The sequence below is a fragment of the Sphaeramia orbicularis genome, chromosome 15 (assembly GCF_902148855.1).
Source record: "Sphaeramia orbicularis chromosome 15, fSphaOr1.1, whole genome shotgun sequence".
Classification (NCBI taxonomy): domain Eukaryota; kingdom Metazoa; phylum Chordata; class Actinopteri; order Kurtiformes; family Apogonidae; genus Sphaeramia; species Sphaeramia orbicularis.
Genome location: NC_043971.1, coordinates 33,154,398 through 33,180,262, shown reverse-complemented (window position 1 = coordinate 33,180,262; position 25,865 = coordinate 33,154,398). Strand labels below are relative to the sequence as shown.

At 38.6% G+C, this 25,865-nt stretch overlaps 2 protein-coding genes across 7 annotated transcripts in view; one reads left to right on the top strand and one right to left on the bottom strand.

Annotated features, from left to right (window-relative positions):
* Positions 1-629: 629 nt before the first annotated feature.
* On the bottom strand, positions 630-23,283 carry slka (STE20-like kinase a). 3 transcript variants are annotated; one of them, XM_030155709.1, is made up of 19 exons: positions 22,688-23,283; positions 19,886-20,050; positions 17,640-17,688; positions 16,897-17,046; positions 15,887-15,959; positions 15,418-15,612; positions 15,118-15,199; positions 14,821-14,952; positions 12,427-13,725; positions 12,210-12,340; positions 11,680-11,803; positions 11,158-11,337; positions 8,772-8,864; positions 5,066-5,195; positions 4,064-4,188; positions 3,762-3,956; positions 3,504-3,629; positions 2,623-2,736; positions 630-2,506 (listed from the first exon to the last, which is right to left on the bottom strand). In XM_030155709.1, the coding sequence occupies exons 1-19, from the start codon at positions 22,835-22,837 to the stop codon at positions 2,360-2,362; spliced, it is 3,660 nt and encodes a 1,219-aa protein (XP_030011569.1). In that variant the 5' UTR covers positions 22,838-23,283; the 3' UTR covers positions 630-2,359. The 3 variants fall into 3 exon arrangements, with proteins under 3 accessions (XP_030011569.1, XP_030011570.1, XP_030011571.1); XM_030155710.1 differs by lacking the exon at positions 8,772-8,864 and adding an exon at positions 6,497-6,568; XM_030155711.1 differs by lacking the exon at positions 8,772-8,864 and having other exon boundaries at positions 22,688-23,282.
* Positions 23,284-24,765: 1,482 nt separating this feature from the next.
* The window catches only part of LOC115434474 (SH3 and PX domain-containing protein 2A), a 51,650-nt gene continuing 50,550 nt past the window's right edge, over positions 24,766-25,865 (top strand). For all 4 annotated transcript variants that reach the window (XM_030156442.1, XM_030156440.1, XM_030156441.1 and 1 more), the window contains exon 1: positions 24,766-25,104. In XM_030156442.1, coding sequence (XP_030012302.1) covers positions 25,033-25,104 — 72 coding nt within the window. In that variant the 5' untranslated portion in view covers positions 24,766-25,032. The remainder of the gene's footprint in view (positions 25,105-25,865) is intronic.

Here is a 25,865-nt window from a genome sequence, read left to right as displayed (position 1 = left end):
TGTCAAACACATGGCCCATGGACCAAAACCGGACCGCCAAAGGGTCCAAGCTGGCCCATAGGATGAATTTGTGAAATGCAAAAATTGTTCTGAATATATTAACAATCAATGAGGTTAAAATCATTTTAGTTCAGGATCCACATTCAGACTAAATGTTCTAAAGTGGATCAGACCAGTAAAATATTAAAATAACCTATAAATAATGACTACAAAATTTTTTCTTTGTGTAAAAATAAGTACAATTACATGAAAATGTTGACAGTTACACACCATCCTTTCACAAAATAAAACATGAATAACATGAACCTGAAATTTCTTAAGATGTAAGTGCAATTTTACTGATATTCTACAAAATATATTGTGTATTTGTAGATCCACTTTGATCTGTAAGTTGTAATGTACATGTGCAAATGAGAGGCTGAGGCAGAATATTGTTAAAATTACACTTATCTCTCATTAAATTTCTGTTTTTTCATGTTATTCATATTTTTATAAAGGATAGTTGATAAATGTAAACATTGTCATCATGTAATTTTACTTTATTCACTCTAAAACAGAGAAAAGTTTGTAGTTGACATTATTTATAAGTTATGTTATTATTTTACTGAGGTGTTTCAAGACAATTAAAATGGCAAATTAACAGTCAGTATTTTTATTTACAACAAAAACGTCCATTTATAAAGACAGCTTAAATACATTTAATCCGACATCAAAAATGCATATACTAAGAATATTCATTGTGGTCGAATGATATCAACACTTCAGAAATGCTGTAACTTAACAAAATAAAAAAATATTTTAATCTATGGGGCCAATGGTGTAATTCACAGACACAGTCTCCATTAACCCCAATAAAAATCCAGCATTCATGACATTTTGTCGTCATCTTTATGGGAAAAAAAAAAAACACAATGTTGAGCCCACAGTAATTAGAACATGCACTGTTGATATGCAGTGGCAAAATAAACTCCCTCTTGAATGACTGGTTTGTGTGGATCCTCGCTTTGCTCATAAAATACAGTGGACACCTCTTCACACAGTTCATACACCTATGGAGTTACAGATACAGCATTAGACCTTTCATACAACACTGGTCTCAAAAAGAGCAGAAGCCCGTCATAAAACAGCAATGACAGCCTGAATACATTAGTAATACATGTTTACAAAACTAAATGTGGTCATAAAATACTAAGGGCTTATTTAAGGGGAAAAAAGGTTAAATTGTAAGTGATAAAATGAAGCAGGCAATATATTTCAGAATTCAGTCGCTTTGCAGTTTGAGTAGGCAGGCGTGAAAGAAAGGTGACTCGCTGTCAAAGACACATGACAGTTAACGTACTGCATATTATTTTTTTTTTTTTTAGCTCATGTGGCGAAACAGTGCAAATCAACAGCATTACATTCCTTAAGTATCTTCATGGGTAACATAAAAACATTTGTTCATGAGAAGGCTGTTCAAAGCAACTCTAAAAAAAAACAAACAAACAAAAAAAAAAGATTTATTATATAGATAATTAAAAAAACCCTCTCTAATAGAATAAAAATCAACAGGGGAATGAATGTGTTCTGGGTACAGCAATAAAATCAAATAATCAACTACAGCAACGGATAATTTTGTTGATTTACCCCTCAAGTATAAAATCTTCATCACAGTATCTGATTAAACTTAATATGTAGGAATACACATGTAACATTTTATCAGCGGATCATTTACAACACAGTACATCTGATCGTCTCACTATGGCGTCATTTTTCTCCATGACAACACTGAATCCTTGTATGAAACCACTCTTTGAAGTCCATCATCAGGATATGTCCCATGAAACAGCTGGCTTGATTAATAATTAAAATGATTTAGCCACACTTTAATTATGAGAAGAAATGATAACAATTTTTAAGTGCAAAACATTCAGAGATAAATTTAATTACTGCTAGCTGTAAAAAAAACAAAAAAAAAAAACAAAAAACACAGGCCAGAGCCTAAATGCATTGAATAAAAACCAAAACATAACATATGAGGCACTGGAGATCATTCATTCAGTAGCAGGCAGCGCTAACAATTCATCTGACAAGCACAGTTGGCCTCAGCTACCTACTGCAGGTTTATTAATGTTGAACATGCTCAGAAAAGTGCATACTGCCCCTTTGGACATTTCCCAACAAGCCTAGAGAGCCTGATTACGTGAGGGAGTGGTGTGTTTGTGTGTGTGTGTACTCGGGTTAGGCACGTCATGCTCACAAACGGTGGAATCAAAGCCTTGAGGACATTTTCATGGTTATCAGTAACGGTCAGAAAAATGTTTCTCACTCAAGCAGGAAGAGTCTTGTACCCGCAGCCTTGTCCGACGCCGACGGGAGGCTATAAACCGGAGTTATGCAGGTGTGGGATGGGATAAAATTTGGATACTCGGCTCTGGGTGGTGGGGTTAAGGCATTCTGATTCACCGCTCATTTTGAAGAACACCTCCTGTTCCTGCAGCTTCCTTGTGAACTCTTCTTCCAGTGCCTGCAGGGGGCAGCAAAAGCAAACACCAGAGTCAAACACAAAGCACAGGGGCTTTACTGAGGACATGAGATGGACTGAGGAGATGATTTTGAGAATTATATGTTTATTAACCACACCTTTTTACGGGGTCTCAGCTTCTCTCTCCACTCCTTTATCTCTTGGCTGTGCTCCTCATCCAGCTCCTTCAGCTTCTGGGTCTCGTGTTCAATCAGCAGGTGACATTTCTCATTCTGAAACACAAAGCAGATGACCACGTACCTTCAACTGTAGTGTGATGGATTATAAATACAATATTCTCTACCTCCTTAACTTCAGGTTTTCTACAAGTTTCAGTAAATTAATGATTTTCTTAACACCACTGTGGATGTAATGTAAGATCTATTTCATATGGTACAACACAAAATTGGAGCCTGACTTTGACTCTGGTGATGCTATTGGTGTGAATACAGAACATTCAGTGTCTCATTTCCTAATTTGACTTCATTATTTTCAACAGGCTTCATTCAAGCACTAAATGTGCTGTTTTGCCACCAGGTCAATTGCACTTTATGGCTGAATCAGATGAGGCTAACATTAACAAAGACCATTTTAATTTATTGATACTGGAAACAGTGATCTTTTTATATGAGAGGAGTTTATATTAGCTCACACATCACATCTCAGCATATATTCTGTTCAGTCCTGACCAGACTACACTGTGATTATTAGTTCCTTATTAGTTTTGTGATGATATGATGAGTACAGGTTTTCCCCATAGAGGCAAGAGCGGGTACAACTTTAGTAACGTTCACTTCAAAACTTCAATAAAAACTGTATTAAAGGAATTTCAACACCTGCAGAAAACCCTGTACTAACTGTAGGATGCTGATTTATTTGACCTCTTTAATTACATGCCAGTTTTCAGATTATACCTTTTTTTCACCATATCTTGTTCTGTCACACTGAGCCTCATACTCAGAGTTAACAGTGCCTTGGTTTGAGGTGTGTGTGTCCTCACCTGCAGCTGCTGCAGCTCCCTGATGTTAGAGTCACACTGCAGCTGTAGATCCCTCATCTGGTTCTCATGTTTCTGGTGTTGATGGAGCCTCTCGTTCTTCTGCCTCTTATCTTCCTGGGAAGCAAACTGAGCCACACAAACAAAAACAGGAAACACACGTGTGACTATGCTAGTGTGTATTTACATCCCATTGCAGGTGCATTGTTATGAGTCGACAGTATGTCATAAAAAAAGGATCCAGAGCCCTCAGGTCTGTACCTGTTTTATCCGTTCTCTCTCCTGCTCCTGGGTAACCGCTGCTGTAGCAGTGATACGGAGGCTTTTTTTATACATTGCCATGCGGGTCTTGGCCTCGCTGCGCTGGATTTTGGGCAGACGAACCCTTTCTTGTGTTTGTTTGTTCTTCATCTCCTCAATCAACCGTTGGTTGTAGCGCTGCATCTGCTCCATTTCCTATAAAACACATGCAAGGAGAGAAATTTTAAAGGTGAAAACAAACATAAACTGATCATCAGCTTGTGTTACTGTGGTAGAACTGCACCTTTCTCTGTGTTCATTACCTTCTCATGCCTCTTAAGCAGCTGGTGTCTCTGCAGGAAGTACTGGTCCTTCAGCTGTTGCTTAAGCTGCTGGTGCTTCTCCTGCAGGTGGCGCTCCTCCAACTCCCACATGGCAGCTTCTCTAGCTGTAAACACATAATGAAGTACCGTGACACACATTCAAAAGCAGAGACAAACCCAAGTGTCAGCAGACATGCACATGCATGTTAGCACGTACAAGACAGTGTGGTGAAAACAAACCAGCGTGAAAACAGTCAGTGACTAAGACAAGAAGTAACATGTCTCCTTGGGAGGTGTTCACATTTATCTGCAGGTCATTAGTCATTATGCACAGACTGATGATGAACAAGTCATCACTGACATACTACAGCCTTCCATGATGGACTAGTTTCTATTAATGTCACTGAAAGTCACGATGAAATCAGTAGACTTGGATCCTGCTCAAGATGGTTCAAATTTCCTGTTTGTCAAATGCAATTTATCACTGTGTATTGATTGGTAAACAGAGCATCTTTTCAGCTGTGCTGCCAGGAAGTCGAACCCAGAAATGTCAGATGTGTCTCTTCTCACCAGCAGACAAAAAGCTTTACTGTACAATGAGAAAAAACTAAAATAAAATACAGCCGTGTGAATGTCATATTCCTATAATGATTTGCATATCCTAAATTATGTTGTGGGTTACCAAAGGTGATTTTCATACCAAACTGAAAATGAAGCAAAACAAGTCGTTGTCTGGGAATGTATGTTATAAAAATTTAAATGACTATTAAATTAAACAAAAATGATGAATACTGTAAAAAATAAAACTTGGAAGTAAACAGGCTTCACCATAGACCTGGTAATAAAGTTGTTTTTATACTACAAGTGTTGCTGAAGTTTTCACTCTAAGAACACAATGAATGCTTTGAATGAAGGTTTCCGTCTGTCTGCAGCAGGTATTTCCACTTCCTCCTTTAGAAGCGTTGAATGACCTCATTAATTTCAAACGCAGTGAACCCTCACCTCGCATCATCTGCTGCTTGTGGTTGAGGCAGTCTCTCTCAATAGTGGCTATTTCCACTTTATGCTGCTGGATGATCTTCTTCAGAGCTCCATCCAGCTCTTGTTGCTGCTTCTGTAAGAATTCCTGCTCCTGAGGAACCACAGAGAGGGAGAGCAGTGAGAAACACAGAGCCATTACATGAAGGGAGAGGGACAGCCAAGAGCAGAGACGTAGGAACACAGAATACCAAATCACAAGTGCATCAAAGCTTCAAACACTGCCTGTGTTATCAGGTCACACACTTCAAGTTCAGTACAACACACTAGATGTCACATCATCAACTGGAATCGGTAGAGGAGACACTCAGAGGTCATGGATGGCAAAGATCCACAATGATGATGAAGAGATAAAGAAAGAAAAGTTAACAGTTCAACAGAGGTTCAGATTCACAGTTTTATGTAAGACGACATCTACAATGACACTCACAGCATCCAGAACTCAGCCTACAATATGTCTAATGAGCTTCAGGTATTAGACTTTTTTAGACTTTCTTTTTCTAGCCATACACACTAAAAACTATACTTTAGATTTGTAGGTGAGGACTAATAATTATACATAATTATAGGTGGCATAATGTTATTACTATCTAGAATTATGCACAATTAATCATATAATTACACACTACATGTTGTAATTTAGAAGTAGATTTCAAATTATTACAACAAAATTCAACTTTGGACTAGAGCTGCACAATATATCGTTTGAACATTGTCATCGGAATGTACGTGTACACAATAGTCACATCGCAGGTCCTGCAATGTAGGAGTTTGGAGTGAGTAACTGGTAACAACATTGAAAAATGAGCAATGAACCAGAGAAAATCACTGTAAATGAAGACTTGGTGCCAAAAAGAAAAGCAACGTCAGTTATCTGGAATTATTTCGGCTACAAGAAGGATGAAATTGAAACACGTGTTCTGTGTCAATAATGCCTTACACTTGCACGTTGCTGCCACAACAAGAGGTAACACAACTAATTTGTTTGACCATTTATGTCGGCACCACACAGCTATTAAATACTCCTCAGTATTTTTTCATATCGCAATATATATCGCAGGGTTAAAAAAAAAAAAAAAAAATCGCAATGTCAGTTTTTTCCAATATCGTGCAGCCCTACTCTGGACTAAAGCATCATTAACTCTAAAACTTCATCTCATGTATCAAGTACAGACTTAATGTAACACATTTGTGGACTGGTGGAGAAAAATACTGAGCTGGAGGAGAGGAGGAAACCACTGCACAAACACAGTGATGACGACACTCAAAAAAACAACACTGCCCATGCTTACATGTGCTGAACTATTACAAACTATCCTGTCACTGAGAAGACACTCCGCACACATCTAAGTATGGGCCAAAGATGGAGAGAAACAGGTCGGGGTGGGGACTTACATCCTGCATCTGAGCGTTGAAGAGTGCACATGAGGACAACTGAAAAGACTGTATCATAACCTGGGCCACTGCCTGCGGAGGAGAGCACACAACGCACTCGCCCTGATCAGGGACAGACAGCACACAGCAGGCTGAGGAGCTTTCATTCACACACACAAACACACACCGGCTCTTCCTAAAGATGGCCCTTTGTCACTTTTTACATATCGCTGAGCTTGCTTGGAGGGAATCATCGGTTAGTTATAAATACTCGGATCTTCTCATGCTTTGAAGTGGCTACAACTTCGAGCGCTTGAGTTTAATGCAGCTGTAAATAAAGAGAGCGGTTTTCAGATGCTTTTCATGCTGCAGGCATCTGAGTGTTAATACTGTGAGAGGTACCGATCAAAGACGATTATAGGTTTGAACTTATGTCTAAAGCATTAAAAATATATGTCAGGAAAAAGTTTTTTCAGTGGAGATGTGAAAAGCCATGTCTGAAATCACTCCCTTATTCCATCGCCTGCAGCACTTGATGAATAGGTACTTTAAGCTGAGAAGTAAACGGATTATCAATACTTAGGTCATCGTCATGATTTGAGTTCAGGCTAAACGATGACGCAACAGATCATTTTAATTTAACCCATAAAGACCCAAACAGCCACTGGCGACTCAAACCATCTACTGATGAAAAATGTTTAATACATGTTGATCCACTAATCCTATCAATACATGTAAATAATTGGTGTAAAATACAGTTTCTCATTTTTCATGGTCATCAGATATGACCCATTTGGACGTTCAAAGGCTCCATAGTTACCATGGAAACACTGTCATCTTCAACAACATTGATTCACTAGTAAAACCCATGTACTTAAATAAATAACAGTTGTTGGAGATGCTTGTTTTTAAATTCAGTTAATGATATATTTTACTGTAAAAGTCACTTTTTCGTTAATTTTCTCTGTTTTTGACATATTAACTCTCAAAGGTAAAATCAGAATGATGATTAAAGTACACGACCGTAAATCTAATATAGGAAAATACCTGATTTTCAGTGAAAAACTGCAAAAATACAGAGGGTAATATTATAATAAATGGTGATAAATCACTTAAGAAAGGTTAAAAAGAAAGAAAAATCCATTTGGGAACTTCCACAAAAATAGCACTGGGTCTTTATGGATTAAAAAGGAGAGAGCTCTATAGCCTTTTTCTATGGATCTATCCAATGAAAATATATTCTATTTAAAATAATTCATCAAAGTACAGTGCGGTGCAAACATCGCATATGCATTTCTCAGTCTCTGTACTAAGATAAAATCTGGACATATGGTAAATATGTAGAGCATTTAAAACAAAAGTTTATAAACCAATGTGGTAGTACTTAGTGTGACCGCTCTTTGCACTTAGGAGGTCTTTAACCCTTTTGTTCAGACAATATGAGATTTATTGCATTCATTTTTCTGATGTTTTATACCAGGTTTCATTCAACACGTCAGATGTTTCTGTTTGTGCTGCTTGTTGTCATAGGGTCAGAGGTCACACTAAATAGTACTAATAATACTTAAACTTTACAACCCATTTAGGCCATTTTTTATGCGTCTCGTAAGGCTGTGCATATATTCCCTGTATTTTCTTCTTGTATCTGAAGAAAAGAGAATGAGAAATAAACATGAGAATAAATAAGAGAAATATATCCTGCAAAAATAACAAACCTAGAGGTGGCCTTAGACTTTTGCACAGCACTGTACATTCATATGCACCAGATGAAACTGAAATTATTAATAGATTAGTGCATTCATCGAATATCATATGCTCATTTAAGTAATTTTCCAAGTAAAACCCATGGTTACAGTCCTAATACTGTGACAAATGTTTTGGAATCTCCTTAGAAACATGTTTTATAAAAATGTCTATTTCTTGCCTGATCAAGTCAATTAAATGCCTCATAAATCAAAGTACCAAATGTAAAGCAGATACCATCAATTACTATCATAGTAAAACAATTACTGTCTTAAAATATTGCCAGATAATTTGAAAAAATACACAACAGCCCTCTGCAACAAGAATGCACATCTAATGCCCAAAACAGACCTTAAAATAAAATGCAGGAGAGTAAATACAAAGCTTTGGGTAGGGAGTGATTACAGACACAGTGTATATTTCTATTTGTGTCTAAATATGAAAACCTTCCAACAAGGAGTCAGAAAAGTAGAGGACAGAGAGAGGGACGAAGAGAGATGAAGAGGAAAAAGATACTGTGTTAGAGAGTTAAAGACAGTGTATGATGGTTTACCTCTGCACTCTTAAGGAGCGACAGGTCCTCCTTTAAGCGTTTCATGAGCTCTTTTCTCATGTGTCTGGGTGATTGTCCAACTTCCTGTTTGGCCTACAGTGTGTTTGTAGGCACCAATTATTAAATATATATATATATATATATATATATATGTATATTTTGTAATCTCACAAAGCTGTCCAACACCAGGAGGAAGACATGCACAAGCCCGATTGAAAGGAGAGAAACCTCTGCTGGCCACCAACAGGTTCAAATCACATCATGCTCAATTCCCACAGCCTCAGTTTAATGTCCATTTCAACTATTCAGTGGATGACTAGTCTTTTGATTAGAGGATGGATGTTCAGAGCATGTCAGAAATGTCAGTTTGAGTTGCATGGTTAAAGGTTCAGTGTGCAATATTTACTGAGATCCATTGACAAAGTTCTAGATTTCACAGTTCTGCCCTCGTGTCCATTTCCCATACAGTGGCTACTAGAAATGCAATCATGCAGTGTATGTTCTGGTAAAGGTGATAACAATGCAGAATACCAACTGCTGAATAATGAAAAAAGAAGAGGGACTCTATTCTGAGCTACTGTGGAAACATAGTGTGACATGATGGACTCCATCAAAGGTGAAATACTCCTGCTGCCGATATAAATGACTCATAAAAAAAACAATTATTCATATTTTCACATCATTATGTCCTAACGAAAGCATAACTATAAATACTGTATATAATTCATGTAATTAGATTGCTTACATCCCTGTAAACGTTACACACTGAACCTTTAAGAGCCATGTCAACAGTCAACAGAAAGATCTGCCTGTTAAACGGCAAAATATATTAGTCTCAAACCAGCGTACTCCCGTATTAATATGCATTCAGTTAAGCCCCACAGCCACCAAGATGATCACTTTTTCTTGAGATTTTACAAAGTACAGTAACTGATGTGGAATAATCTGCCAAACCAGGCCTTCTTGTTTAACAGTCCAGGCATAAACGCTAAATCACATCAAACATGCAATGCTATTTGGCATGACTGTTAAATATTTGATTATTAAATAACAGTTACTGTGATGCAAAGCTGTTATTGTTTTCTTCTCTGAGCCCAACACCATAATTAAAATTCTTTAGACATTGGCAATCCCGTGACCAAAGCCACCTCACACACTCATACAAATGAGACAAAGTTAATTACAGTAAATACAGTTCAAGATATTGGTCAATAACACTGCAAAGAATTAAAATATAAAACTTTAGGGCTGTGTAATATGCCGATATATATATCATGCCATGATAGAAAAATGCATCTTGTGTCTGATTATGTTCTTTTGTAACAATCTCGCAAATTAAACTCCTCTGTCAGGCACAATTTTCAATCATTTGACAATGTTTAGTGTTCATTCACATTGCACAGATGTGGAAGTTTTGCTTTTTCGTTCTTTATTTTTCTTTATTTTGCTTCTCACATTTTAAGTGTTTACATTTGATGTTTTATACACCAGTATTTTTGTCACATTCACCTTTTAAGCCTATATATACTTTGTTTGCAACTACAGATGAAAAATGTTCCCATTTCACCTCAATTTACATGTCTCCAATTTCCAAATAAAATTTAAATAAGAAGAAATCTTTCCATGTGCAAGATAAAAAAATATTAAAACATTATGATATGAATCATTATGTAGATATGATAAGATCTCTATCGCAACATGAGGTTTTGGTCACATTGCACAGCCCTATGAAAATCAATGTAAAACACAGTATATTAGAATCTGAACAACCACAATACTGTATACATCTAAAGCCACCACTAAAAGGCAAAAAGCCTAGAACACAAATAGCAAGAAGCGTCACCACCACCAAGGTATCATGATGCACAATACAATGCTTGTCTGCACCGCTGCAATAAAGAGGCTACAGAAAGCTAAGCACGGAAACTTTAAGCACACCTAAAGTATGTACTACTGCAAAGAAGAGAATAAGGCAGGACAGAATGATACAGCGCTAACATATGTACCACTACCCCAACAAACCATAATAATGTTTTAGATGTCCTCTGAGATTAAAACACTGTAGTTATAGCGCAGCATTACAGGGAAACAAAATAAGCTTCAGGGCAGATAAATAATAGATACAACAACATGGACAACATGGATTTAGCAGCATATATGAGAAAACGTAGCACACCAACAGTGCTATGTAGAATAGCAAGGCAACCTACTCCCATAGGATTAATACAGCACAGCTAACTATGCTACAGGCTAAGATGTTAAAAACATGCAACTTAAAACATCTTGCATCTATAACATGCAAATGATTACGACCCCAAATTCCCCTGCTAAGGTCAAATCCATGCACTAAAATCACTTCACTGCAGGCTCTCATGCAATACCTTACCTCCTTCTTCCGGTTCTTCATCATATTTTGGAACTTGGAGAGCTCCTTGTCTTGGTCTGCCTTGATGCGTTTGGCCTCATCCCTGAGCCAGCTGGTGTGATCGTGTTCCAGACGTTCAATCGTCTGCTTTTGCTTTTTTTCCAAGTTCTCCACTTCTTGGTCATACTGACGTTTTTTGGCCTACATAGACAGAATGGGCAAGAACGGCATCAGCATATAATACAGACCAACGCCCGCGGTTGTTGTCACTGCTTTGGAAGAGAAGAGGAAATTCACGAAAACAAATATTATGAATATGGTGTAATTTTGCCTTGCTTATAAGTGTTTATATATAATAATGACATGAGGATACAGTAAGGTCATAATTATGACATAAGGAGCACAGATAAGTTATTTCCAAAGGTGTTTTAGTTGTACCCTTCTGTCAGATTGACATAAACTTTGAGATGAAACAGTCTGTTTCCAAAGAGCTGGCCAAAAAACACAACATCGCACCGTTGCAACATGAGCAAAATGACTCACAGTAGTTTCCTGTTCAAAGCGGCGGTAGATCTGCTCTCTCTGCTGCTGCAGTTTGTTACTCAGCTGCTGCTGAGCCCTTTGCTCCTCTTTCTGCAGGAGACGCAGCTCTCTCAACTCCTGCCGCCTGATCAAACCACAATAACAATATTACTGGGGAACGCCCACATTCACTCATCATAAAATCAGTACTTTGTCATGAGTGAGATGAGATTATTTTATTAAATCTCATATGTTCTTTTCTTTTATTTAGTTTATCTTCTTTTCTGTGTGTAAAACATATTACAATCAGATTTGTTTCCTCCACACAGCCCAACCCATAAGAGAGCAGCACATTTCATGTCTTTAAAAGGTAACACAGGAGATGATAGTAAAATAATGAAACATTCATCAGAGCAGATAACCCATCTGGCGTTTGTCAAAAGCTGTGGGAGTTGTGAAATGAAAGGCCTATTTATGGCAGGCATGTTAAATGGGTCATGGCCCATATTTAGATATGGGTGAAGCATGTAGAACACAAGAGACGGACTTACCTGAGGAACCTCATCTCTTCACTCTTGGTGTCGTTGTCTGTGACTATCTTTGATGTAGTTACACTAACCTCCACACCATCCACTATAAACTTGCGTGTCTTCTTTAGAGTCTTTTTCTGACGTTTTGAATCCTATGAGAAAAAGCAGGATGTTTTAGCGCTCAAATTATTTAATTAGACTTGATATTTAGTAATTAAGCAGAAACTAATAACATTACCTGCACAGACACAGAGCCCCCTTCTTTGCTCTTGGACAGGAAGCTGGAGATGGACAGATTAAGGTCAAGGCTGTTGGTATCAGCAGCAGAGCTACTTCCAGAATCTGAATCCTTCTCCACTTCTGGTTTGAGTACAGCAGGACTTCCCTGATCAGTCTTGGTTTCTGAGTCAGTTTCACTCTCGGGGACAGAAACAGCATCTTGAGAATTGCTCTCATCAACACTAATAATTTTCTCCTCCTCTCCTGTAAGTGGGACATCCTTAGGCGGCTCCACTGGTTCAGAATCCTCACAGATGTCTTTGCCTCCATCGTTGATTCCATGTGTGGATTCAGTTTGTGCTTTTCCATCCACCTCTACAACCTCTTCAGCCTGGTTCTCTTCTGACTGTTCTGCCTCTTCTGGAGCCTTAGCCTCCGTTTCGTCCTCTGTTATCTCAATAGGTGTACTTTTTTGGCTCTCCTCATCCACCAAAACTCCTGCAGATGACTCATCTACATTTAACTTTGTGTCAGCATCCTCTGTGACGACTGAATCTGAAGTGACAATTTGGCTTAATTCTAAATCAGGTTCTTCATTGTTAGTTAGATTACCAGTATCTAACTCTGTGTCATCTGTCAGTCTTTGCTGAGGATGCTCCTCATCTGGCTGCTTGATTTCTTCTTTCTGCTCTACCTGTCCTGATAACACCTCTGGTTCTACTGGTATTTCTGGTGGTTGTTCCTGTGATTCTCTGGATTCAATAAACTGTCCAGTTGTCTCAGTTTCTTCTGCAGCTGGTGCTTTTTCTTCTTCTTTCCTCTCATCTTCAGCTTCTCTCACATCTTCAGTTACTTGAGGAGGTTCATGCTCTGCTGTTTCTTTCTTTGTCTCATCTTCTTCTTCCTCTGTTTTTTGACCGGTTGTCACAGACTCTTGAGTTTCTACTGTGGCTAAAGCTTCTTCTGGTTGTGATTCTGTAAGTTCAGAGGAAATCTCCATACCTTGGCCATCTTCTGGTTTAGGTTCTGTTGGCTCCTTACAGACAAGTTCTTTGGCTGGTTCCACTGGGCCAGTGGCCAGGTCTTCATTACTGACATCAGACACTTCATTAAGTTTCTCTTCCTCAGTCTTGTCCACCTCACTAGTTCCCAGACCTTCATCAGAGAGCTTATCGCTGGTCCTGTCCTCAGCAGGCTCAACCTCCTTCTTCTCTGCAACAGACTCCAGAGCAGCAACAGCTGGTAGAACTTTGTCATCCTCTGAACTGGCTACGCTGGCATCTGATGGTGCACGCTTGTGTCCAGGGACAGTCTGCCCCTAGAGAAGAAGAATGACAATTGGAAAAACATCACAACACTGGACTTTTTGAAGGCAAACATTAAATCCAACAACACCTGTCATACCTTATATACAAAAACGTGTATAAACAGAGTGGATGTAGCCTTTTAATGTCACCAACTGGTTTACTGGACAGTAGCCTCAAGTTTGGCTCTTGGCAGGTGAAGCACAAGGGGTGAATGGGTGAAACTTGGCTAAAGATACTGCTACGATGCAATACCTACCATACTGCTAAATAGGAAATATTCTGCTAAAAATCAATCTATCTTGAATGTTGCTAATACTGCATGTTTGACAACAGTAATGTAATGAAAAATTAATGCAATTGTTATCTAAGTGATGCTGACTGGCAAGTAAATACTGGTAAAATTCACGAAACCTTTTTGAAATGTCGAAATATTAAAATAGCTACTCTACAACTGTAGTACATTTGTCTTTCAGGAAAAATAAAATGGTTTATTCAATAACCAACCTGTCAGTCACACTGAGCCACCTGTGATATACCTTAAATGTGCAATACATTTTAAATTTTTTTATATTCTGAATTTTATCCATTTATCTTCATATTTGTATATAAAGCTAACCGCATTGTCTTGTAGGTCTTTATCTTGCATGTATTTTGCACCTTATATTTTATATATAGTTACCCGCTTGCACTGAAAAAGGAGAAGCTCTCCAATCTCATTGTACATTCAGTATAATAACAATAAAGGGCATTCTATTCTATTCTATTCTATTCTGTTCTATAGTGGCTCATAGCAGTCACTGACTAAACTATGCAAAATTAACCTTAACGAACCATAATACAATCTAACCTAAATACAATTTAAATGGGTGAATTCCATACAGATCCACCTCCTGTACATTTGTCCTAAATGGGGAAACTACAGTACATATAAGTGTTCAAACCATTTATAACTTTGACTCCGGATGACTGCCTTTAGTAACCAGGCTCAGGTGGACATTTTGAGGAACTGCAGGTATCTGCACGTCTACACTGGCTTCAACCCCGGAGGTGGCAGCTTGAAAAACAACACAGCACACTAAGAGTGTTAGATGTATTCCGCAGCCTACCAGAGAGGTATCAGGTTCTTCTTCCTCCTCCTCCTCTTTGCCTTCTTCAATCTCCTCTGTAACTTCAGCTTTGGCTTCAGCAATGAGCTCTCTGAGAGGTTTGTTATGACAAGCAGTGCAGACAAATGGATGCTTCATGGGTGAGGAGGGGACACAAAATATTAAAATCAAACACAAAACCACTTTCCACAAACTGTCAATTAACAAACAGGGTTCTGTAGGTCACACTGTGAGCAGAGTGTTGCTTAGAAGGAAACACAATGAGATAAGAGTAGTGAAAACATTATCGCCGCTCACCTGCAGAAGTTGTGGTGCGCTCCACCTATTGTCCACATTCTTATCAAGGGCTCTACGGAGGAAGTCATTGAATTCTGGAGACCTTTGAAGAACAAATATATACAAAGTTTAGAATGCTAAACATCACTGGGTCAGTATCTTTATGGAATAAAATTAAGATGTTAAATCCCTGTGCAACCATTCAGCTGTACATAAACAATTCACCATACTTTCACGCATTTATCAGTCAACATATCCTTATCTCCACTGTGAAAACATTCCAGTGCCACTTGTTTTGTTATCACCACTTCACCATCTCACCAGCGAGAAGGATGCATGAGTGTGGGCGGCTCGGACTTGGCTATTTTCAGCAGCACTCTCATGGGATTCATCTCGTGGTTGGGCGGCTCAATCTGCGCCAGCTCGATCAGGGTTACCCCGAGGGACCAGATGTCGGCCTTGTAGTCATATGGGCGGTCCTTAGAAGTTTCGCACATTACCACCTCTGGGGCCATCCTAAAAAAATGTGAGTGAGATTACCATGAACCAAAATTAGGACGGCACGTGTTGTTTAATATAGGAATTCTTTCTATTTTTGATGGCAAAAATGTCAATACAATAAGCGTGTGTGCTTATTTGAGCTACTTTTCCCTCTATCTCGTATATTACCCATGACGACATTTTTGACTGCATAGAAAAAAAATTATCACGCCTAGCTATAGGACACATTCAGACAATTATCCAATGGAAAGGGATGAATGCCTTCTTGCATCCAGACTGTATGACTCACCAATATGGAGTGCCAATGAAAGAATCCCGTCTCTGTAATGTCTTGGTATTTTTAGCAGACACCCCAAAGTCGGCTGAAAGTACAAACAGACTCCTTTGATTAATGAATGAATTAAATACAATAAAAAGTCATTCATGTATTGACAGAAGCAGAGGGGCTATTTGGGTCTGCCAATGATGTAAGCATAAGATCATGAAAGCAACTGAAGTTACAAAACCTACAAGCATATATTGTTAGGACTATAAATGAAAATACAAAACCTCACATAAAGTGTAGCTTCATTCTTAACAAGCCTGTATTAAGCTTTCAATTATGAACCTCATAAGTGGACTCAAAAGCCTCAATAATGCTCTTAAATGTCCATTATCATCTCCGGTGGCTATGTTACCTACAATTTCAGCATCTTCTCTTTTTACAGTATGTACACATTAGAGGGAATACAGAGATCCACCATTATGTCCCTGCTGAGTGTTTGATAATTATTGTTTACTGGGCTTTTTCATGACCCTCTGCCTACAGAACATGAGTCATCACAAAACCAGCCGCTATGGAAGCTACGGCAACAACATCCCATTAGTACCTTTACAGCTGGAGAATTATGTAACTGGTTCAACTTATTGCCAACCAGTGCACAAGTGGTGTTTAAAAATACTTACTATTGCCTTTTGGCTACAGAAAAAAAAAACAACACTTTGCTTTTACATGTTGTTATGCTTTACACCATAGGCACAACTCATTTTAATTGTATGTAAATAGCAATGTGCCACCATCATCACACAGTACAGCTGGTTGTCATGGCACCAAACAATTATCTTTCCTAATAAGCTTTTTAAGTCAATTTCTGTTCCCCTTTCAGGAAAGTTTCTCAATGGCCACTAAGTGAGAGAGAAATTAACAGTGAATAAGCATTTGTTGTGTGTATTTTATTATAAGGAAAGTGCCTTGGAAGCAAAACTCAGTGATCTTTACTTGGTGAGAAATTACAAAGACAAATGCAGCAACATTTTTACCCAGTTTCACATCTCCTTCCAAGGAGAGGAGAATGTTCCCAGCTTTCAAGTCTCTGTGGATGATCTTGTTCTCGTGCAAGTAACACAGGGCCTCCAAGGTCTGTTTACACACCACGCGGATCTGGGGTTCTGTAAGGGGCCTCTCCAGTTCTACATTTATACATACACACACATATATATACAGGTAATACATTACTATGTTATCATAATGAACAGTAGCAAAGATTTCGAAGAACACATTCTTGTTGAAGTTTATGAGTATATGAATGTATACATCAACTCAACCGGCTTGTTAGTATCATAACAACACAAGGACCAAACTCTACCCTTAGCTAGCACGTATGACTGGGTATGTGGTGAAGAAAATTTATTATAGGTGAGTCATACAATACATCCGAGTCCCCCAACCCATTTACAAAAAAACAACAGTTGAGTCAATTGTTTTTCTTCATGATATAAAAGTTTATAAGTGAGAATTGGCAGTGAGGTGTTTCTTCAAAATAACGTACATAAACTGCAGGCATTAGAAGTGGACAAACTGCTCCTTGAAATCTGAGCTACAATAATTGCACTCTTGGAAAGGCCTCACCAACTGGGGGAAAGGAAAAAAAAAAAATCCCACAGCCGAGGCTTCTGGATGGAATAAAAAAGAGCTGGCACTTGAGGACAGAATGAAGAGAAAGCTCCAGAACTTTATGGTGCCTTTTTTTTTTCTGTTTCCTTCAATGAAGTGTGGGACTTACCCAGCATGATGGCATCCACTGCACCACCCGCACAGAACTCAATCAGAATCTAGAAGAATAAAACAAAAGAACGTGGAAGAGTAAGTAGGATGTGCTGAAAAGCAATAGCCTAAAGCCCCAAAATTGAATGCTATTTTTGGAGAACAGCAAGTTCCTGCAACAAGTTTAGTTTGCATGTATGACAAAATACTGTGACGAGAAGAGACAATAACTATTCTAACATACATAACAAACATTACATGTCTACATAATATTGGTAAAAATGCTTGCTCTATGTATGTGTCCTGAGGAAGGGAAGAACTGCAAAATAACATTACCCTAGAAGGACTTCTTTGAAAACATTTCAAGGTATTTCACAAACTGCTACAAAAGAAACGTGTGGCAGCTTTACATAATCCATGACCCGAGGGGATATGTGTGGCTTGAATGCCTCTTTCTTACCTTCTCTTCTTTTATGCAAAACTGCTTGTGCACCTTCCTTGACCAAAATTACCTAAAATAAGATATCTTGTATGTTGTTCTCACTAGGTGATCAACTGTCTACTAATACAACAACTACAAGAACATTTTGGTTTACTCAGGAAAGCTGCAGTACATTAGAGGAAGATAATGCACTGGCAGGACTTTTACAGCCTTGATACTGTTATTGAGAGGTGAAACTGTATCTGGTCTTAGTTATACTGTAATGTAATATATCCCACCACTACTTCATCTCTATCGGGAGACACTTTAACTGGGATCTCACAGCATGAAATGATAGACAAAAATCAATCAAAGCTACAACCGTGCGCACCCTCTATGACTGAAACAAAGAGGGGAAGCAGACAATGTTCCTGTTATACATAGCTAACAGTTTGTTGTGTCAAGGGAAGCTGGTTTGTCATTTAAATTGTTATAAATCTCTCAGCTGTTACATGCTCACATGTTTAAGATTTGTGAAAACAAACCAAAGTTATGTGTAAGGCATGGGAAGAAATACTTTATAATGGTCATACAACTAAGAGTCTAAACCCACTGTATAAAACACATTTCAGTCATATTGTGTAGAAAAAGGAAACACTAGATTTGCAAAGCATTTGCAATGCTGAGGCAGTTACACATTCATCAAGCTGCGTAAAGCCTGGACCAGAGGGACAACCTGCGTGCAGCTTTGAATTATTCACAGGCACTTTCTCCAGCCACGAAAACCACTCCATTATCTTCCCATAGATGTGGCCAGTCCACAAGGGATGGTCACATGACACCACCTGCCAGGACCTAATTGCTCTGGGGCCTCTTACTGCACACAGAATGAGATCAACTGACCAGGTTCAAACAGCACAACATAGTAGTGTAGCATAATGTAAATTTCACAGTGGCAGGACTGGTTTGTACACTTTGGTTTAGAAAATAATACTCCTTACAATTCTGATCACTAATTTATGGGGTGAAAATAAGGACAAAATGGGAGATACCATGCTATTTGTCTTCATAATATTGATAAAGACAGAAATAGCTTATTCTTTATTTTATTTTGGCATCCATTTGCCACAAACATAAATTGGTAACTGGATTTACTAGTTGTAACACTGGCCAAAGGCTACAGTTGATGTCAGAAATTATTTGGTGAATCAGATATTACATTTCATAATCACCACCAGTGACTTCTGAAAATCAATAAATTGTACTGTATTAGCTTCTGGCTGTGTCACATGGCAGAATTTAAATCCCAGAAAAATGCAGTTGTATTATCCTTCAATATAAGCCCCTGCAGTGGGTCCTTATGAAACCCTTTCTTATCTTTCATTTTTATTCCTAAATTCCTGCTTATGCTTTTTGTTTTGTATAGAGCACTTAGTAATACAGATTTTTTGCTGTGTAAATAAATATTACTATTACTTCCACCCACATCTGTTTATTGGTTTATTTGTTTGACTGTTGGCAGGATTCTACAAAAGCTGCACTGATTTTCTTGAAACTTGGTGGAAGCGTAGGTCAAGGACTAAGGAAGAATCCAGTAAATCTTTGAACAAATTCTTGAAACATAACCTGGATTCTTTCATTCTTTGTTCTAACAGCGAGAGAGAGGGTGTTTGCCAATACCCCACAGTCCAGCAATTCAGTCAGAGGTACATGGACTCTAGGAGTGCCTGTTCTGGTTATTATTATTTATTTGTGTCACCATGCGTGACTGGCTTGCTGTCTCCTTGGCTTCAAATCAACATCAACACATGAGAGAGATTCCTCTCAGCCATGCACTAACTTACCCAAAGTTTGCCTTCAAAATAAAAAGCGTCCAGCAGTTTGACAATATGATGGTGATTGCAGGAAGCCAGAATGTCAATTTCCACCATGTAATCTTCCAATTCATCTTCTGTTTTTGTGTCAATAACTTTGGCAGCAGCAAGGGTTGCATTCTGTTTGTTCTGAGCCTGAAACCAGCAAAAACATTAAGAGAAATGAGACATAAAATCATAACACAAAACATCTTAATTAGAAAAGTGAAAGAACAAATTAGGATTGCATGAATGTAGTGAGTTGGTCAATATCTTTTTGACACTGCTGCAAAACAAAACAATAAGGCTGGCTTAGATTCTGAGCCATGGTAGTCCTGTGGAGTAACTGCTGAGCAATAACATCCATCAACATTAACAATATCACTTAAGACAAAAGCTTATTTTGAACTACAGCAATAACCACCAAAGCAATTTCATGCCCTATATTGCTTACAGTCAACTTGCACAGCACTCAATCTCTGTAAATACATTCACAGAGCCTTTATGATCACTAGTTATGCTGTGAAAACAGTAGCATTTTACAGACAAAATCCTCATCATCAGTACCCTAATACCAAACAAACTGTGCCAGTAAACCTTTCTGCTTTTCTTTTCTCTTAACCTTTCCTCTTTCACTTAGACAGACCTTCATATGAGATCACATATGACATACAAAGTATTGTTTGGGTTTTATTCCATACAGATATCTTACTATACTTACTATATCATGCTTATTTATAATAATAAATGGATAACACACCTGAATTTTTTCAATTTCAATTCAACAACAGGCTGTAGAATAGACACTTGTAATAAAAAGAACTGTACATTTCACTAAACCTCACATTCTGTCAAACAAGAAGTCAAAGAGTTATTTTAAGGCCAGCTTTGGTCTTAATGTTTATGGATACAGACACAATCTCTGGGAGTTAAGGAAAAAGAAATGGGAGGGAGTGTTGGGAACAACCATTGCAGATTATGTCAGGCCCTATATTTACACATTTCTGACCTAACACACACACACACACCCACACCCCTTGTCCTTTAGTCTTGCTGGGTGATCCCATAGGCCATCACCAAAATGTGACAAATTCATATCAGATTGATGGCAAAGAGAGTGAAGTGATATATTTGTTTTTATCTTCAAGTAAACTTCACCTATGGCTTGTACACAATAAGTACATGACACTACGCGGTGTTATAAAATGACAACCAGGTGCTGTTTTTAATTATACAGACTAGCAAATAACTTGGCTCAGTATATGAATTGTTACAGTAACCACATCAGTCACACCAAAGGTACACGACATGGTTAGAGGGCAAAAGTGTTCATCAGTCTAACTATGAGAACCACCTACCTGTGAGACAAAAGTTGTGTAAGCAGTTCATGGTAACATTTTTAGGCCAAATGAAAAGCTGCCTCACCAGGTGCCGTGCAACTTATCGAGCTATGTGTGTGCAAAGAGTACAATACAGATGAAAAACAGCTGATTCACACTTCGATTCAACCTTTGTCACCCCACCCAAATGAGGCAGTCACCAAAAGCCTGTGAAATAACTGATGACATGCATTCTCCTCCCTACTTCAACAAATATGGGGAAAAAAGGGCAGTACATTGTCATGTGAATATTAATCTGCATCTGTAGTCTTACAAGGCATCAAAGTCTTCTGGCTTCCATCAGTGTTGGGTAATATGATTTGGGATCTGGAAATATCAGAGCCATTGCGTGTATTATTTCATCAACAGAGTTCAAGTAAAGAACAAAGTATGGATTATCTGAAGATAGTGGACTGTTAAATTGAGAGTAATTAAATAAAACTCCTAAATTAATTTAAATGTGCAAGATCAAGTAAAGTGTTTTATCAAGGAAAGCCATTTAACTCACATAACCATGGCTGGATAAAACCATGTAAAGCTGTACAGTAGTGAATCACAACAATCAAACTATAGCTCAAGGAATGACCATCAAACAGTCCTGACCAAATGAAAACCTTTAACTGAACACAGACTTTGCTGTTGGTATATTTATTATATTATCTTATGTTATTCAATGCTAGCTTTGCATAAAACCACAAGTATGCAGAAGCTCACAATGAACTTTAGCTGAAAAACTGTTACGTCCCACAGTAAATTTGCAAAGGCACCTGTTACTTGTTTGGTATTAACAAATTAGGCTACTTGCCCTTGTCTGTGTAAATAAAGGCCCTACCTTGAAATGGCTGATTCTGAGAATGGGAGTGACACATTTATTTGACTTCAAGTGCTCCTGCCCTCAGGAATATTTTACTTTGTGCCCTGTCAACCATAGACAATCCTGTTTAACATTTCTAAGGCCATGTTTATTCTGGTAGTGAACCACGCCTTCAACAGTTTGCCTATCCCTACTCAATGACATTACAAAGTCATCTTTATAACCTGACAATGTAACTGGGCCTACATAAAACCTCTAAGATGGGAAATGTCCCTGAGAGACGCTTCAAAGCTTAGTTACAGCTCCTGTAAACAGCCCTAGGTTGTGTTTTAATGTATTTCCCCACCAGGGGGTTTTAGAAAGTAGTGCATAGGACAGGTAACATTACAGGAGTGTACTGTCATCATGTAGCATGTATTTACCAAGGAAAATAACAGAGAATGGGCTGGCCTAGAGGATGTAGCCAGCCGAGGGCAGTGCTGCTACTATGGGCATGAAAAATGTTAGGTTTAATCCTCTGAATTGAATAAAACGAAATATAATAGAATCGATTACTTTAGAAAATGGACTGTAAAAGCAAAGGTGGGCGTCATACATTACCTTGTACACTTTCCCAAAAGCTCCATCTCCTAGTTCCCCAATAATCTCCCAAATTTCCTCTGGATTGACGTCTCTGTGTACATGTTCGTACTGCTTCTTCTTCTTATCCGGCCCTAACTTGAATATCTTCCGAAAATTGAAGAAAGACATATTCGGATGTGAAGTACAGAGCTGTGGATGCCGACTGTTATTTCCGCCAAGAAAATATAGCGGTTCCCCACGGCGCAGAGTTGAAAAGGCTATCGAAATAGCATGGAGGTATTAGATAGAAACAGGGCTATAGCCATTAAAATGCCCTGATAATAATGTCAGTGTAAGTTTATCGACGCCAGTTTTTTTTCCTTACATCCACATCGTAGCTACCACTAATACAAGATGCTGGTCGAAGGCTAAGGTGTAGAGAAGAGTTCGCTTTTCCGCAGACGCTGGTGTTCCCGATCCAAATGACCGTAAAGTCATGAAGCAGCAGATATCGTCAATTTTAATATTTGCATCATTTCGCGTAAACGTTATTAAGGAAAAACGGACAACCCAGAGGACCTCATGCTTCGCCTGGGTGACCACACAGAAGTTAGCGGACCTGCGCCAAGCTAGCAAACGAGCAAAAAGTAGTTCCGGTACGAGCACTCAAAATAAAACCATTACTAACCAACACAGGTTCGTGTACCAATAATGTTTTAGATTTTTAAAGACTCGTGAGTTAAGTTAGGTAGTTATAAGCAAATAATAGATTTGGGAATCTTAACTTTTAGCATGTCGCTATGTTGATGTAGTATCATGTGTTAGCCACCGTTAGCTTAGCTAGCCGTGTTTTATTGATGTAGCACTAAACGTTAACTCATTTTATACCGTCTTGCTCAGTGCACATATGTTATGAAGACAGGTTGCTGTATGCCAAGATATATAACATATCTTGATAGACTTTTAGTAGCAAAATCACAGAAACACAAAGTCCTTTATGTTGGAGGATAAATGTGTTTGTTTCCGTTGTCACTTCGGGTGTCATTCATTAGCTTAACGCTGCTAGTTAGCGGTATCTGTTTCCTGAATCTCCTCGACAGGACGTAGAGCACAGCGACTCCACTACGCATGCGCCCTGTGTTCCTGTCGTCATACTGAGGCATAAGAAAGGGAAGAAGTTGTTTCACAATTTAACCCGCTTCATGGTAAAAATGAGGCATATGATGTAATCGATCATGTCAGCTTATTCAAAATGCAGTCTTGGAGTGTGAAAGAGTCCTATGTGGCAATGATTTTTTTCCTTTTTCATTTTAGTTTGTTGCAACAGGAGCACATTTACGTTTCTCTGATCAAAACCCTAAATGGTTAAATGAAATAAAGACCTGATAACAACAACTGACAACTTTTCTTTCTTGGATTGTGACCTCTTAAATTGGCAATTTATGAGAATGTCAAAAACAGGAGGAGAAAAAAATCTTATAAAACTCAAGCAATCAGAAGATCACTTTCATATAACATTGTCTCCCTGTTGTCACCATTTATGTAAATACTTGGAACCTGAGTAGATGCACCATTTTGTTCTTTTTTATGGAGTATTGAAATAGTGTTGTGTAGCGCCCCGGTGTGGGTGGTTCTCTAAATGTTATTGTCTTCTTGACTTTTATATGGGCTACTCAAGCATCATCCACTAGGAGGGAGCAAAGTCATTTACCTCATATCGGGTTTATCTGGTCACAAATCCTTAAAGAAAGCTAAAATAAAGTTTGTATTAGTAATTCGGTAAAAGTACAAGTGATGGAGTTAAAGTGTGATGCTTTTCAGTCCACTTCTAAACTTTGATCTCATCATGAAACTGCCAAAAATGATGACTTTATGTTTGTATTTATTTTATTTCATTTATTTTATTTTATTCTGTGGCAGTTTGATTCAGTATGACATATGTGATCGACAATCACCCATGCATGGTCCAACACTAGTCCCATGCAGTGTAGTTGGTCCAGCCTGCAGAAGCGGGACCGCCCCATACATTGACATGCGCTCCGTACTTTGTTGTGAGGTCCGTCCCCCCCCTCCACCCCCCCATCCCCCTTAAGGGAGGAGAAGGCAGATTAAACGCCAGTTTTACTGCGTTGTCATGTTTCACAGCTCAGTCTGAAGGACTTCAGAAGCCGGAGACCGCCTGCCAACATCATTTAATGGAAGCATAAGTACAGAGAGAGAAAAAGAGAGAGAAAGAAAGTGAGGAGAGTCTTTTTTCCTTTTGCAAACTTTGTTTTTTTCCGCTCCGTCCTTATAAGGCTGTCCTGAACACTTTTCGGTATCTAATGTTATTTCATGGGTGAGCATCCTCCTCTATAGCTTTAAAAGTAAGCTTTTTCATCAAGATGCAGCTCCGAACGGTTCTTGACGTGAATGTTGTGGATGTGCAGAAGAGGAGGAATCCATCCAAACACTATGTAAGTCAACGATCTTTCTGTTTTTCTCCTATAATGTTAGTTCACGTGTTGCATACCACCGAGTGCATGGTCTGTAGTGTCATTTTACTGGGCCTTAGTAATCAAATCAAATGGGCCATGAGACGAGTCTCTACGGGACTGCAAAAATCAATTAGTCCATCAGGTAAAATTGGATTAATTAACCTGAGAGTTGGGATCAATTGCCCCATCCATCTCCTGCAGAGGGGTGGCTCCACGAGAGCATATAGGGCACAGACTTTCCCTTGGGATCAAAACCGGAGGTGAAGGTTGACTGGGAAGTCCCCACAAGGGAAGAAGAGGAAGAAAAAATAAAATCTCATTATCTATGAGCTAAGCAACTGAAAATGCTTATCCGGTTTGAGAGAGGAAAGAAGCAACCCTTTGTCTTCTGTCCCCACTGCTCAAGTGTGACTTCCTTCCAGGACTCATGGCACTGGAGCTGGAGACTGCATGGCAACTAATCCTTGTTTACACACATTTGCAGAAGGGGATCATTTCAGAAGGGATGGGAGCCAGTGGCAGGTCTTCAGATTGCAGTTTATATTGCATCAAATCCCATGTTTATGACTTAACTGTAAATCGTGACTGCCCTATACACTGTAGGGACACCACTTGTAAAATCCCCTGTTTTTATTAGCTGTTAAAAGACTAATAATGTTGCATTTAATGCCCAGGTCTGTGTATGAAGGTTGGTTGAAGCCAACAGAATCAGTTCCTGATGTTTCTTGATGTTGCTTTTC

Bases quoted from the DNA above. Each gene is read 5' to 3' on its own strand.
- slka (XM_030155709.1), bottom strand. From the start codon at position 22,837: ATGTCTTTCTTCAATTTTCGGAAGATATTCAAGTTAGGGCCGGATAAG. The intron at 8,865-11,157 runs GTAAGGTATTGC...AACACACTGTAG, and splicing joins TGAAGAACCGGAAGAAGGAG to GCCAAACAGGAAGTTGGACA. The intron at 2,737-3,503 runs GTGAGGACACAC...TTTGTGTTTCAG, and splicing joins GGGAGCTGCAGCAGCTGCAG to AATGAGAAATGTCACCTGCT.